Source organism: Mus pahari, chromosome 18, assembly GCF_900095145.1.
Source record: "Mus pahari chromosome 18, PAHARI_EIJ_v1.1, whole genome shotgun sequence".
In the NCBI taxonomy this organism is placed as follows: Eukaryota; Metazoa; Chordata; class Mammalia; order Rodentia; family Muridae; genus Mus; species Mus pahari.
Window position 1 is genome coordinate 50,234,361 of NC_034607.1, and position 14,419 is coordinate 50,248,779.

Here is a 14,419-nt window from a genome sequence, read left to right on the forward strand (position 1 = left end):
TGTGTGTGTGTGTGTGTGTGTGTGTGTGTGTGTGTGTCTGTGTGTGTGTCTGTGTGTGTAAGTAGGTACTATGAGTACAGGTCCCTCTGAAGCAGGTGGGTCACATCCCCCTGGAGTTCCTCTGGAAAAGCTTGCATGAGCCTAATGACTGAGCTATCTTCCCAGTCCTGTAAATATAATTTTTTTTATCAATTAAGAAAGATTACAGTAGTTTTAAAAGAGCATTTGTCTATGGTTCTTTTGGTAGTCTTAGACTGTGCTTGTTATTTGATGGGGTCTTATCACATTCACTTGCAGATAGACTAGAGCCTGGGTTCAGCAAGGACACGGACATGACAGCTGTCTTGCATGTTCCAGATTTACATGCCGGACATTGAGTTGATTGTAGTAGAGTAACTAGACACTGTTGCATCCCTCACTCCCTTTTCATTGCAGCAAGGTGGCTGCATCTTTTCCTATGATGCTCCAGGGTTCTAAAAACATATAAAAAAGCTTCAGGTTCAGCCTCAGCAGACATGTAGAGTCCGCTGCCATACAGAATAATTTTAAAGCCACATGCTTTACTTTTTAAGGAATGAAATAAAAATTCAAGATAATAGTCTAGGGAAAATGGGAGAGATATCAATATGGGGCTGAATGAATGTGAAGTCCATGTTCACAAGGAAGGAAATGATACTGAGTTATATGAAGTTATGTAAGATAATTCATGTTATGTATGTGTGTTAAACTGAAAAGTAGAAACAATGGAAAGTATTAGAGAAGGGATAAGTTAGAGATGTTTTAAAAACACATCTATAACATCAACTATAACCTGGCCCACCCAAGCCACTCTGCCTAGCATCTTTCAGTGTGACATAAACTACATTTAGAGACCAACTTCGCAGGCAATGGGTTCATTTTCTTGAAGTTCAGGTGTGACTAGAGCATGCCAGCACGTTGCTTCTCCTGGTGGCTCTTCTTTCTCCCTCGTTCACTTCCTCCCCTTACCTACAGTACTCTGGAGCCCCGTCTGCACGTATAATTAGCCATTTCTAGTTTTACCCTCTTGTCCATTAAACTCTACTCCCTATGTTGCGTGCTTTCTTTTCTTCTGGTAAATACTTTGTTATGTCTGCCTTTACATATCTATTTTGCGTTGACAAATCACTCCAAACTTAACCACACTACAGACATTTATTATCCTGCATAGTTTCTAAGTGTCAGAGACCGTGGGAGTGAATTGGCTCATCCCTCTGGCGAAGCTGAGTCAGCACGTTGGTTAGGCTTGCAGAGAGCTGAGGGTTTGAATGAAGCTGCAGGGTCTACTGCCAAAAGAGTTCCCTCAATGGTTGTTGGAAAATTGGCTGTTGGTAGGAAGCCTCGGCTAAGCACGGGGACACCTCAGCAGGGCTACCTGAGAGCAGTGAACGGAGTCCAGAGGAGTTCAAGGTGAAAGACGGGCTCAGAAGTGAGTCTCCATCCTTCCAGAGTAACCTGTTATCATAAGGGTTAGCCCCATGTAGTGAAGGAAAGAAGGCGGATGACTACAAGGTGAGGACCTTTGGGAGCTGTACGGAGATAATCGGCTGGCTGCCGATTATCTACTGGGTTTTGAATTATTTTCCTACCCATTTATTCTTTAACCTCTCCCTACATCTTTTAAAAGCTATTGTCTTTCTAATAATGGATTCTATTCCCACTTAATCTCCACTACCCTAAACATAGTCTGAGATTTCTCACACATTATTTCCATGTTTATCTTTGTCTAAGATTGATGTAGTTACATTGTTATAACCTTGGATTGTCTAACTCAAAAACATTGATTTTTGTTAGCTGGCTTCATGTTTTCTTTGTATGTTTTAGAATTCCAGGCTATTTGATATTTAAGTTGGGGGGTTCAGATTGATACACTTACGGTAAAAATACACAAGCAATCTCAATAAGGAGACGGTCCTGTTTCCTGTAAGTTATCTCGGTTTCCTTCCCAAGTTCTAAGCCCTAGAAGTCCCTTGTATGCTTTCTGTCCCTTTGCTCATCTGTGACAATCAAGAAGGCTACCTTCATGGTACATATCTGGATTTGCTCTGTCACTATTTTATTAAGGATTTCTGACATTGTACTCATGAGGATATTAGTCTGAGCTTTGATTTTGTGATTGGTTAGGTTTTCTGAGAGGGAACGCGAAGTTGGGTGGGTAGGAAGGTGGAGAGGAGTTGGGAGGGGTGGGAAAAGATCATGATGAGAATGAATTGCATGAGATAATTTTTTAAATAAAAAAATTCAAAAGGGGGAGAAAAACAGCACCTACAACTCTTTAGTACATTTATTTGAGGGCCTCTGCGTATGTATATACTTTATGGAATGGAGAGTTGTGAAAGCTCTGTGATTTTCATGATTATAGTTGAGGCTGAGCCACTAGCTTCTTTAGACAACACATAAGGACTGGGAGCCAAGAGGAAACAGCATTCCAGTAGCTGGCCTTGTAAAGTGCACTGGGAAGTTGTCATCCTGAAGCAGTTTGTTTACTTTTTGACTTTGTTTTCATTCTTACACACATCTTCAGTTGACTTCACTAGCAAAGTTATGTACTTTTGGAGTTTTCCTTTTGTAAAGTTTTAAATAGTATGATGCATTTCTTAGTTATGAGACCATTAAGCTAACATTTCTCCTTGGCTAATCTTTGCGATTTTATGACTTTAAAAGAGATTGTGCATTTCATCCAAGTTGTCCAATTATTTTTGCTCATAATATTCGGTTATTTCCCCCCACCCCCACCCCAAGTTCTGTGATTCTACATTTTGGTCTTCTGTAGTCTTAGATTTTTTAAAACTTACTTTTAATAAGGAGTTTTCAAACATTTTGCCTCCCCTGCCCTCAACACACACACTTCTAGCCCACCAAAGGTAGGGGAGAAAGATGGTAAGTAGGACAAGAGGATGTGGACCTGCTTAGAAGTCGTTCTTTGGTGTGGTTCCGATCTCCATTGTCAGGATACCAGCAGTCCAGTTCAGTAGTGTCAGGTTACCAAACATGAATCAGCATCGGTGGCCCAATCCAGCAGAAACAGCCAGGCCTCTGCCAAATAGGCACGAGTCAGCGGGAGCGGAACCAACCAGGACACCAGGAGAAGTTCTCTGCCGTTCCTCTCTCAATGAGGTGAAGATCAGTGAAGACTCCAGACCAATGAAGTGTTGCAAGGCTAGTTATGCAAGCACCCTATCACTGTCCACTGAGTTCTATTTATCTCTCCAACATCACATGTCCTCCCACGGGTCTGCTTCGGCAAAACACCATGTGAGTCTCTATCACGTGACACAGCCAGAAACTTCCACTTGAGCGCTCCTTGAATTCCTGACGTTGATCATTTGTGGCTTTATCAGTTATATTGTTCTTTTACAAACAGTTCTTGACTGTGTTATTTTTACCCTTTCTCTCCCCACTGTAATCTTTATCAGATTCCCCTCTGTTGTTGGCCTTTGCAAATGAGTTTACTTTGCCCATCTTCCTGGTTAATTTAGTTTGCAAAGACTCTTGGCTGTAAATAGTTCTCTCTGTGTGTGACCTCATAGTGATTACTATGACCTCATAGTCCTCAGTGATGACTATGAGATGCTCTGTCACTCAGTCCTCTTCTCCGAGAACATTATCCATTTATGCTTCAATCCCACAACGTAGTTTAGAATCTTCTTCAATTGTCTGCTTTCTGAAGCAGCAAAATTACCTTTGACTATTGCAACCATTATAAGTGATCATTGTTTCTAATGCAAGATACTTCTATCTTTTCTCTTCCATTATACTTTTTATCTTTAGTAATGAATTTTACTATATAAAATAACCGAAGATCATGTCCATCCTACATTACAAGGTTTGTGCTGCCGTGTTCCCTAATAAACTGCACACTCAACCCAACAAAACATGGCCTGGCAATCATCCTCCAAATACCCCACATCATTAGCAGTGGTGGAGCTTTTAGGAGATTATCCTTTCCCCTCCTCCTCTCCTCCTGGTTAGCCCAGTTGTCACCAGGGAGGTTTTATCCAGCAGCTGATGGAAACAGATACAGAGAGCCTTAGGGGGAGGAGTCAAAGGCGTTAAGAAAACCCACAGAATCAAGTGACCTGGGCTCACAGACACTGAGCCACCAAGCAGGGAGCATACTTGGGGCTGACCTAGACCCTCTGCATATATATTACTGTTGTGTCGTTTGGCCTTCTTGTGGGACTCCTAACAACGGAAGGGGGGGCTGCCTCTCATTCTTTTGCTGGCTTTCGGGACCCTGGTCCCCATTCCGAGTTGTCTCCTCCAGCCTTAATATGAGAGGAGGTGCCTAGTCTTACTTGATATGCCGTCCCGGGAGGCCTGCCCTTTTCTGAAGAGAAATGGAGGAGTGGGTGTGGAGGGCGTTACACTCTTTTGAAATGGAATTAACTCTCCCATTACTCATCATTTAAGGTAAAAACTACATGACACACAATTCTATTATATAATCATAAGATAACCAGACAGCTCCATGGTATGTATGTATATCTCATCCCATAAAAACAATACACAATCTTTCTTATATAAATAAAATTAAAATCTTCATTAACTTTTTTTTTAAACAAACTTTCCCGGGTATTTACATGTCATTCCATATATAATTTATATTTGTCTCTTTTTTGTGGTGAGTAATCAAAACCAAACCCTTCAGTATGCTACCTTAGTACTCCACCACAGAGAGACACACTCAGCCCCTGCTTTATCTTTAAATATGTTATTGATACCTTTTCACGTATATGTTTAAAAGCTCCTATTGGAGATAAGACTTTTTTAATACATGGCAGTGTGCCTCGTGTGGCATCATCTAGATGTGGTGCTTATCAGCTCAGGACCAGTCAGGCCGTCTGTACGCAGATCTGTCCCTCCCAGAGTTATAAGATTTTACCCATCTACACAATTTATAGTGATTTTATAGTATTTAATTGTGTGAATGTGTTACTATTTTTATATATTTAGAGAAAATCCCTTGCTTTTAGACAGATATCTTTCCTCTTTTCTCTGTTCCTTTCCCTTGGTGAGTGTGTGTGTGTGTGTGTGTGTGTGTGTGTGTGTGTGTGTGATTGTTAAACCTAAGGCCCATGCATACTAAATAAATGTTCTGTCATTGAGCTGTACCCTCAAGCTGGACACCATTGTTTTTGTCTTTCAAATGATAACACTGCGGTTGCTATAATCATGGGTTGTTGTGGGGTTTTGTTTGTTTGTTTTTTTAAATGGGGGTCAGTTTTTTGAGACACAGTAGTTTTGGCTATCTTAAAACTTATCTGAGCCGGGTGTGATGGCACATGCCTTTAGTCCCAGCACTCGGGAGGCAGAGGAAGGCGGATTTCTGAGTTCAAGGCCAGCCTGGTCTACAGAGTGAGTTCCAAGACAGCTGGGGCTACACAGAGAAACCCTGTCTCGAAAAACCAAAAAAACAAAACAAAAACAAAACAAAACAAAAAAAACCAACCAAACAAAAAAACCCCAACTTACTCCGTAGCCTAGGATGGCCCCAAACTCAGAGATCTGCTTGTCTCTGCCTCCTAAGTGCTGAGATTGAAGGTGTGCGCACCTTCAATTAATTTTAATTGAAAAACCTAATTTAATTAATTTTTTAATTACTGAAAAACCTAAACTCTTTTCATACTATGGTCACCTCTTCTCTTATTTTTAGCCTCACATTTTGTAATAGAGAAGGTTGTACTATCCACATTTTATACACAGCAATTATAGAACCTAGTGGGAAACTGTTAGTAAAGTAGTATGGTAAGAACTAAAACCCAGGCCCCTTGAGTGTACTTAGCTCGTTTGAACCAGAACCATCCCAACTTATATTATCCGTAAAGCAATGCTTAGAAATATACTGCTATAAAAGGTTTTGTGTAATATGAAGATCATTAATACATTGAATGTTATGCTAGATGTCTTACTACTCAATTTTTATATAAATATACTAGGACAAAAGTTATTCTCTTTTACTGACAAAGAATAGAAACTTGCTATATTAAATCATTAACGCCATTCATAAATAGTGGACTCTGGGCTCTAATTTAGATCTTGCCTCCAAATTCACGACTTGTCCCCCTTTCCTTTCTTCTTTTCCCTTATTATTTCATAGACCTCTTTTTGCTTAATTAAAAAATAACAAACGTGACCTTTGAGCCTATGGTATTAATTCCTTTAGAGATACATACGTATATCTTTTTATGCCTAGCAACAAATCTTGCCTACTTGTATATCAAAGTATTCTAAAGTGCTATGTGTTTGTATGCAAGGGAGTGTCATCTAACCAACACTGGAGATAACTTCTCAGACACAAATAAGCTTTACTAGTCTCCGAGGCACATCTTTATCCAGTTCCATTAACAATCAGAACTAACCAGCACAGCTGTTCTTTGACTACACATACTTACAGATCTTTGTCACTTATCAATAGTCTATGACACTCAGTATCTACTATGCATGGAGACTTGAACTAGGTTCGCAACAGTAGATACTGGATTAGGCAAAAGTCTTTTTTTAAAACATTTTCTTTTCTTTTCTTTTAAAAAAAGATTTATTTATTATATGTAAGTACACTGTAGTTGTCTTCAGACACACCAGAAGAGGGTGTCAGATGGTTGTGAGCCACCACGTGGTTGCTGGGATTTGAACTCGGGACCTTTGGAAGTGCAGTCAGTGCTCTTAACTGCTGAGCCATCTCACCAGCCCTGGCAAAAGGCTTTTTTTAGTGAATCTTTGTGGGGGTATATGGATGTATGTGATGCTCCTGGTGTGTATCTGTATGATGTATGTGTGCGTGTTTGTGTAAGTGCAGATGTGCGTGTCCTATAGTGGTTGGGTGGAGGTTTCAGTCCTTGTCTCCCATCTTGTTTGAGGTGGAGTCTTTTGTTTTCTTTAGGGTATACCAGACTAGCCAGTTCAAAAGCGTATGTCTGTCTCTCGTCTCCCCATTACATGGGTATGAGGATCCCTTTTGAATTGTTGAAGCCTTGCCTGGGAAATGGGTGAAGGTATTCTGTGAGACCCCGTGTAAATGTGAATCTGGACAAACAAAGCCCAGGAAATGGTTCCCAGTCAACGAACCCTTTAAGAACGGGGCATAGCTGTCTCAAGCCATGCTCCTGAGGTTGAGAACCTGTCGTGGGGCGGATAGGAAGCATGGGATGTCAGCTGGTTGGGGCTGGTCGGCCCCTCTAGCCAGCGAGGCGCTTCGCTTCTCGGTGGTGCCAGGAGAGGGCGCTACCGGCCGGCTGGTCCTCGGGGGCAGGGGGGCGGGGGCTGCCCTGGGGTCGAAGAGTTGGAAGTTAACCATGAGTTCTGGACATCTGAGCCAACAGTCCTGGAAAAGAGTGAAAGTGAGCACAGATCTAACAACAGACTGCTCTAAACTTGGTCAAACTACAGCCTCAAGAGAAAAAGACTCGAATTTCATCTGGCACACATTCCTTAATCACTACTGGACTTCTGAAAGACGTTTATATTGTACTTTCTGTATTTATTTAGGTATTTGTGTTTCATATTCTTTCCATCCATCTATAAGACTACATTCAGGATGCCACAGCCTTGACTTAAATATACCATCCAGTGAGTTTGTGAGAATATATGCTTCCCTGGTTTAATTGTGGCTTTTTTTTTAAACCAAAAAAAAATAATAATAATAATAATAAGGCACTTTGTCTTTTTATTGTTATTAATATGTATTGACCAGTAATTTATAATCTATCGATGAACATTCTTGTAGTATATGAAATACCATATTGAAGAAGGAAAACGTGATTGATACCAATTCTGTGAACTAACAGACAGCACTTACAAAGTTACCAGTTAATAGACTGCAATGTTCAAAATATCAAGACTTTCATCAGTTTGTAATATCAAGTGCTTTTGAATGTTGCTAACTGTAATTCATATACAATGGACTACTTCACTTATTTTTAAGAATTGATGACATTATGGGATTTAAAGTCTTTTCCCAAAAGGTAAATATAAATATTTGTGTATTTTATACCCTCCCTCACCTACAGATGCAACAGCTGGAGAGACAAGTTATCGATGCAGAACGGCAAGCAGAAAAGGCTTTTCAAGAGGTAGAGTGTACGTCAGTCTGTCTTTCCCTATGCATGCAAAAATTGTTAGGCTCAAAACAGGATGGCTGTCAACCTTCCTGGATATTTTATAATTTTGTTCAAGAGCTCACTTCATAGAGTGGGAAAATGTACTCTATTTTGTTCCTGTATAGATTTCCCAAGAAGGAAAACGATTTTGGTAGACTATTTTATCTTTTTAGAAAGTCATATGTGACGTTGGATGGGAACCCTCACAGCAATTAGGTTTTTGTGTGTCCATGATCACATCCACTTTATGTATAGTGATAAAGGGTTGGAAATTATGTGAATCCCAGATTGTAGAAAAATGAATGGGTAAACGTAAGGCCATGAACAACAGTTGCTCAAAAAAAAAAAAAAAAAAAAAAAAAAAAACCTATTTCAAATCATTTTACTGAGAATTAATAGAGAAACTTGCTTACAATTAGTAAAATATGTACAAAATTCATATTTTGTATTCTCATGTTTATGGGTAAGAAAAGTCAAACCCATAAGGTAAAAGTTAGTCTGAGAGGAAGCTAGAAATCTGCTTGAATTGTGGTATTAAGATGATTTTTTTTTTTGTATTTTCATTTTTTTAATTTTACTTTGAGTCTTTGGATGGTGATTTGGTAAGTCACGTGGCCCTTTCTGGGCCCTGAGAACAATGAAGTGGATGGCTTGGATGTGCACACCCAGCCTGGACATTCTTCAATAACATTAAATCTACAGCCTCTTGTTTAATGAGAAGATCCTTACCACAGTTGCTCAAAGCCACAGTTTCCAAAAGCAAAAAAACCAGCAATACAGAATTCTTTCTCAGAAATGCATAGTATAGCTAAGAGTACTGACTGCTCTTCCAGAGGACTTCAATTCCCAGCACCTACATGGCAGCTCACAACTGTCTGGAACTCCAGTTTCACAGGATCCCATATCCTCACACAGACAAACATGCAGACAAAACACCAATACACATGAAAATACATCAATCACACACACACACACACACACACACACACACACACACACTCAGAGTGAGAGAGGGGGAGGGATTGAGAGGAGAGAGAGAGAGAGAGAGGAAGCCGGGAAGGAGGGAAGAAGGAGGGGAGGCAGGGAGGGAGGGAGATGCACAGTACTGCAGTCTGTCTTTGGTGTCTTTTGTTTGTGTGCTTTTGGGGTACCAAGCACATTTCTCCTTTAATCTTGAGGTTACATTTAACATAGCAAACTGTTAAGAGTGGCTTAACAGATATCTAAGCAATACCAATCCAACCTAACTCTTGCTGTCTTATTCATATTTGAAAAGAAATCTTAAAATTTTATTACATGAAACCTCAACCACATATGAGAGCAGAGAAAGCAGCACGCTGGAGTCTCTGGGGAGCTAGTTAACTCGTGGTTTGTCTTATCAGCAGTCGCTTGCTCCCTCCGTACATTGGATTATTTTGAGGAAGCCAATACCAGATGTCATACAATTGCACCCGAGAGCTGAGTGAAGTCAGAGCTACTCATCTAAAAGACTTTTACAAGTCCCACCCACAGTGCCCTTGCCATGCCAAAAATATTAGCAAAAGTTTCTCAATAAATCGAAGCGATAGATACCATTCAAAATTCCCCCAAATATCTCATTATTGCTTCTGGTTTTGTTTTTTAATATTAATTTTATTTTTAAGTGTGTGTGTGTGTGTGTGTGTGTGTGTGTGTGTGTGTGTGCTGGTGCCCACAGAGACCAGAGCTGTTAGAGCCGGCCGTTTTGAGTGCTGGGAACTGAACTTGAGACCTCTGAAAAAACAGTATGGTCTATTAACTGCTACCATTTCTCTAGCCCCGTTATTTTGTTTTTTAATTGGGTGAAGTTCGTATAAGATTATTATTTAGAACAGATAACTACAATTATCATATAATCAGCATCTCTGTTTAGCTCGGTTAATTATTGCCACCTTTCACAATGAAGCCTGTCGCTGTCACTCCCTCTGCCCTCCGCCCTGGCAGTCACAGACTGCACTCTGTCTTTGTGAATTTACCCACCCTGCATAGAAGGGTGGGGCCTTACTATGCGGTCCAGGCTGGCCTTAAACTTATAATCCTCCTGCCTCAGTCTCCCCAATGTGGGGATTACAGGTATGTGCCACCCCACCTAGATTGGCTATTTCTTACTGAATTATTCTTATAATATGTGATCTTTGTGTCTGGCTTCTCTTATTAGTAGGATAATTTTGATCATGTTCCGTTTATATGTCACATTTTGTTTATTCAACTACTGATGGGCATTTCAGTTGCCTCTGCCTTTTGGTTAGTATGATCAGAGGCATGCAGGTGTATTTATTTGAGTATCTGTCTTTATTTCTTAATATACTACTTATAATATGAATATATATTTATTTATATATAATATAATAGATAATATTTATTATTAAAGCAGTATGTGTATATGCTGTTTTCCTCATCTTAAATGACTGGCTTATTGTACTACTTATAATATGAATATATGTTTACTTATATATAATATAATAGATAACATTTATTATTAAAGCAGTATGTGTATATGCTGTTTTCCTCATCTTAAATGACTGGCTTATTAAAGTTGAGATCAGGACTAGATTGGCACATTTCATTTGACCTTAGACTTCATTCTGTGTGGTTCTTTTTCTCTCCTTTGTTGGTTTAGTTTTTCCTCTCAAGCGTTCTGCATTCTGAATCTTGCCTATACCTTCCCAGGGTGCTAGTAAGTAAGCGTGCTCTCCTCTGTGTCATTTACTTGAATTAGAATGAAATCTAAACATTTCCCCCCACCTTTGTCTCACCTTTTTCTTTCGTCCTCTCTGTTTTCCAATAGCACTGGCAGGGGCATTTAGTTACAAGGGTCTGTAAAGCGGACGTGTCAGACAGCATGCCCGCTGGCAGTGGATGAGAGCTCTGAATGGCTGAAGTGCCAGCATTAGGCTTCACTATTCATTTCAACTTTAGCTACTCCTGCCCTGTTCATTTGAGAAGAACTGTAATCTAAATTCCCATCGTTGGCTTAGTAAACATATAACACTCCAGTGCCATAAGTCAAATCCGTCTTGTTTAGAACTTAATCTCTTGATATCTTATAATGAACCTTGTCTATAACACAAATAAATTTATCTTATGAAAATGGTCCACTTATGGGGCATCCCATGAGAAAGGCCAGCGTGGCACAATTGTAGACACTCCTGTACAATTGTGGTCCAGGTAGATATGGAGGCTAGTTCTAACTCAGTTGTTCTTTATGGTTCTTGGAGAACAGTTTCCCCAATTTACATACAGCAGCCTTGTAAACACTTACAGTGAGAATTCAGGGTTTGAGGTGAGCCATTTCCCTTTCCTCTCCTCCCTCCCTCTTCCCAGAGACAGTGGGAAAGAGGTGGGGGCATATGAGACCAGAGGTTGCCAAGGAGACCAGAGGTTGCCAAGGAGAATCTGCACAGTCAGAAGAAAATTCAGATGGAGTTCATGGCTGTCCATCTTGGGATCAACTAACAGCTTTTGGTTTATGGAGGATTGATTAAAGAACACAGACTCTGCAGTCAGACTGTCGGACTCGGTCAGCTCTCCTCTCTGACTGCTTCACTTCAGCTTTCTATCTATAAAATGTGATGCAGTCTTGTGCCTGTCTCATAGGATTGTGTAGAACTCGAGTGGGTTGCTAGAAGTAAAGTACTTGGAATGCTCCCGAGCACATATTAGTGCCGAGTAGGAGTTAAGCTGTTGTGAAGATTGAAGCAGATTTAAGTGAGGTGCCTGGCACACAGTCAGCCCAGTTGATGGTGGTGACAGAAGCAGTATAAGTATTGTGTGGGCTTATGTGGCTTCCATATGGGTAGGACAATAAAAATTAGCACTGGGAGTTACGGGTAGCTCCCCAAACTACCCTTGAGTTCAGTGAATTACTGGAAGCATTTATAGGATGCAAAAACAAAACAAAACAAAACAACAGCAACAACAACAACAACCACTTCACACTCACGGCTCTGGTTATATACAGGGAAAGGAAATGTTTACAGTCCATAAAAGAAATGGCCATCATAGGCAGTGTCCAGGAACACCCAGGTCCAAGTTTCCAGTTGCTGTATTCCAGTGACATCATGCAGGGACGTGCTGGCTCCTCCTATCAAGGTTGCATGAGCAAGATTTGCAAAGCATTGCCAGTGCCAAAACCACAAATCCTGGTGTATAGGGGATCAGCCTGAGATACTCATGTGACGGACCTTAGTTACTAAGACTCCAGCTTTCCCCATCCCTCTATTCCCCTGCCAGAGTCACACTGGTACTGTGTGGCTGAGACCCTATGTGAACAATGATAGATATTCACCATGGTAATGATTCGAGTGAGAACATGCATCCACAGGCTGTGTATTTGAACAGTTGGTTCCCATTTGGTGATGCTGTTAGTGGAGGCTTAGGAGGTTCGGCCTTCCCAGAGGAGCCCAAATAAACCCTTCTTTCTAGAAGTTGCCGTGGATATGGAGTTTGTGACAGCGATAGAAAAGTATCTGGTCGCACCCATCAAGCATGTTGTTAGCATGTTGTGCCCAAGATGGCAGAAGCCAAGGTGCTTTTGTTTATAAGGATGTCCCAAGGGCTCAAAGATTCCCTTTGCCCCAGACCAGTCAGAGCCCTGTTCTATCTTTGGGATCTGAGCAGTTCAAATCTGCTTGAGCTAGTTCTTTGATGAAGAATAGCTTAGAGATTTCAGAATCTAAGAGGCTCGGGAGGAGGTTGAAGGGTATGATGAGAAGAAGCAAATAGGAACTTTACCAGGAAGAAAAGAGGAAAGCCGGGGTGTGTGTAGATGCTTGCGTGTTTGGTCAAACAGTGGGATTTGTCCGTGTTATTTTCTTTTAAACAATTTATTTATTTTTATTTTATGTGCATTGGTGTTTGCTTGCATGTCTGTGTGAGGTATGTCTGTGCGAGGATCCCCTAGAACTACAGTTACAGACAGTTGCGAGCTGCCGCGTGGGTGCTGGGAGTTGAACTGGGACCTCTGGAAGAGCAGTCAGCGCTCTTAACTGCTGAGCCGTGTCCCCAGCTCCTCATTCGGTGTTTGGTACTGGTCGGTCCGAGTAGCTAAAATTCCTGTATGGTTAAGGTTAAATGAATGGAAAAAGAACTGGGCTGTTTTCCGTGTGCTTGTGGTAGGATGTTTTAAAAGATGGCTTGTTTCTTCTGTAAACTTAGCATTCCTGTAGACATCTTATTCATAGTGATTACCAAGGAAGGCTGGGAGTCCTGGTCCTAACAGGGACAGCTGGTGACTATTTTGTGACTCTTTAAGAGACTTTGCGCACATTTGCCATTATTTTCCTTGCCTCAGAAAGTTGTTTATCCAAAAAAGTCACCTGAAAAGAGTTCCAGATGAGAATGCTCCATCCAAGGGTCTTGGTCATGTTCATGCATAACACAAGAACACATTCTTTGGTTATAGTCCCTACCTGTCCAGAGCTATAGGAATATATAGTAATTTAACCTTCCCGAGTCATGAAAGGGCAGTTTCATGTGACATCTAAGTGTGGTTGCTCTGTTCTCACATGGTTCTGAGTAGCCAGACCTTGCATTGCTGTGACAGAGAACCCGAGAGCAACTGTTTTCGGGAGAAAGGTCATATTTTTGGCTCATGGTTTCAGTCTGTGGTCGGTTGGCTCCCGAGATGAGGCAAACCGCAAGGCGGAGAGAGCAGGTGACAAACAGAGATGCTCATGGTACAGCCAGGAAGGGGACAGGGGCTGGGGGGGAGCAGTAGCAGGAAGGGGCTGAGGGTGGGGCAGAGACAGAGACAGACACACATGGGATACATAAGAATGCCACCAGGGGACAAGAGCTTCAGATTCTCGCTCTCAGATGATCCTTCTCCCAGCCCCAGCCCACCTTTCCTCAATAATGCCATCAGATTCCTCTCCCACCAGTGGTGTAATCCATTACTGAAGGCAGAGCTCTCAGGATCAACCGTGTCACAGTGGCTGGGTCTACAGGGTTAGACCAAGCCTTCTATAGATGAGCACTTTGGGAAATACTTTATACCTAAACTGTAACTGAATTGTCTTCACATTTCCTCCCTCTCTGGTATATATGTACATCTGTATGTCAATGTCAGGTGTCTTCTTCAATTACTCTCTTCCTTTAAATTCTTTAAAAATTTAGCCAGGTACTGGCATAGCCTCACAAGAGGCCGCTATATCAGGGTCCCTTCAGCAGAATCTTGCTGGCATGCGCATTAGTATCTGGGTTTGGTGGCTGATGATGGGATGGATCCCCGGATGGGGTAGTCTCTGGATAGTCCATCCTTTCATCTTAGCTTTAAATTTTGT

General features: G+C 41.2%; 1 protein-coding gene across 1 annotated transcript in view; it reads left to right on the top strand.

The window, feature by feature from the left end:
• Positions 1 to 14,419, top strand: part of Plekhh2 (pleckstrin homology, MyTH4 and FERM domain containing H2) — a 111,867-nt gene that overhangs the window by 28,320 nt on the left and 69,128 nt on the right. Inside the window, exon 3 of the mRNA XM_021217699.2 lies at positions 8,028 to 8,090. Coding sequence (XP_021073358.1) covers positions 8,028 to 8,090 — 63 coding nt within the window. The remainder of the gene's footprint in view (positions 1 to 8,027; positions 8,091 to 14,419) is intronic.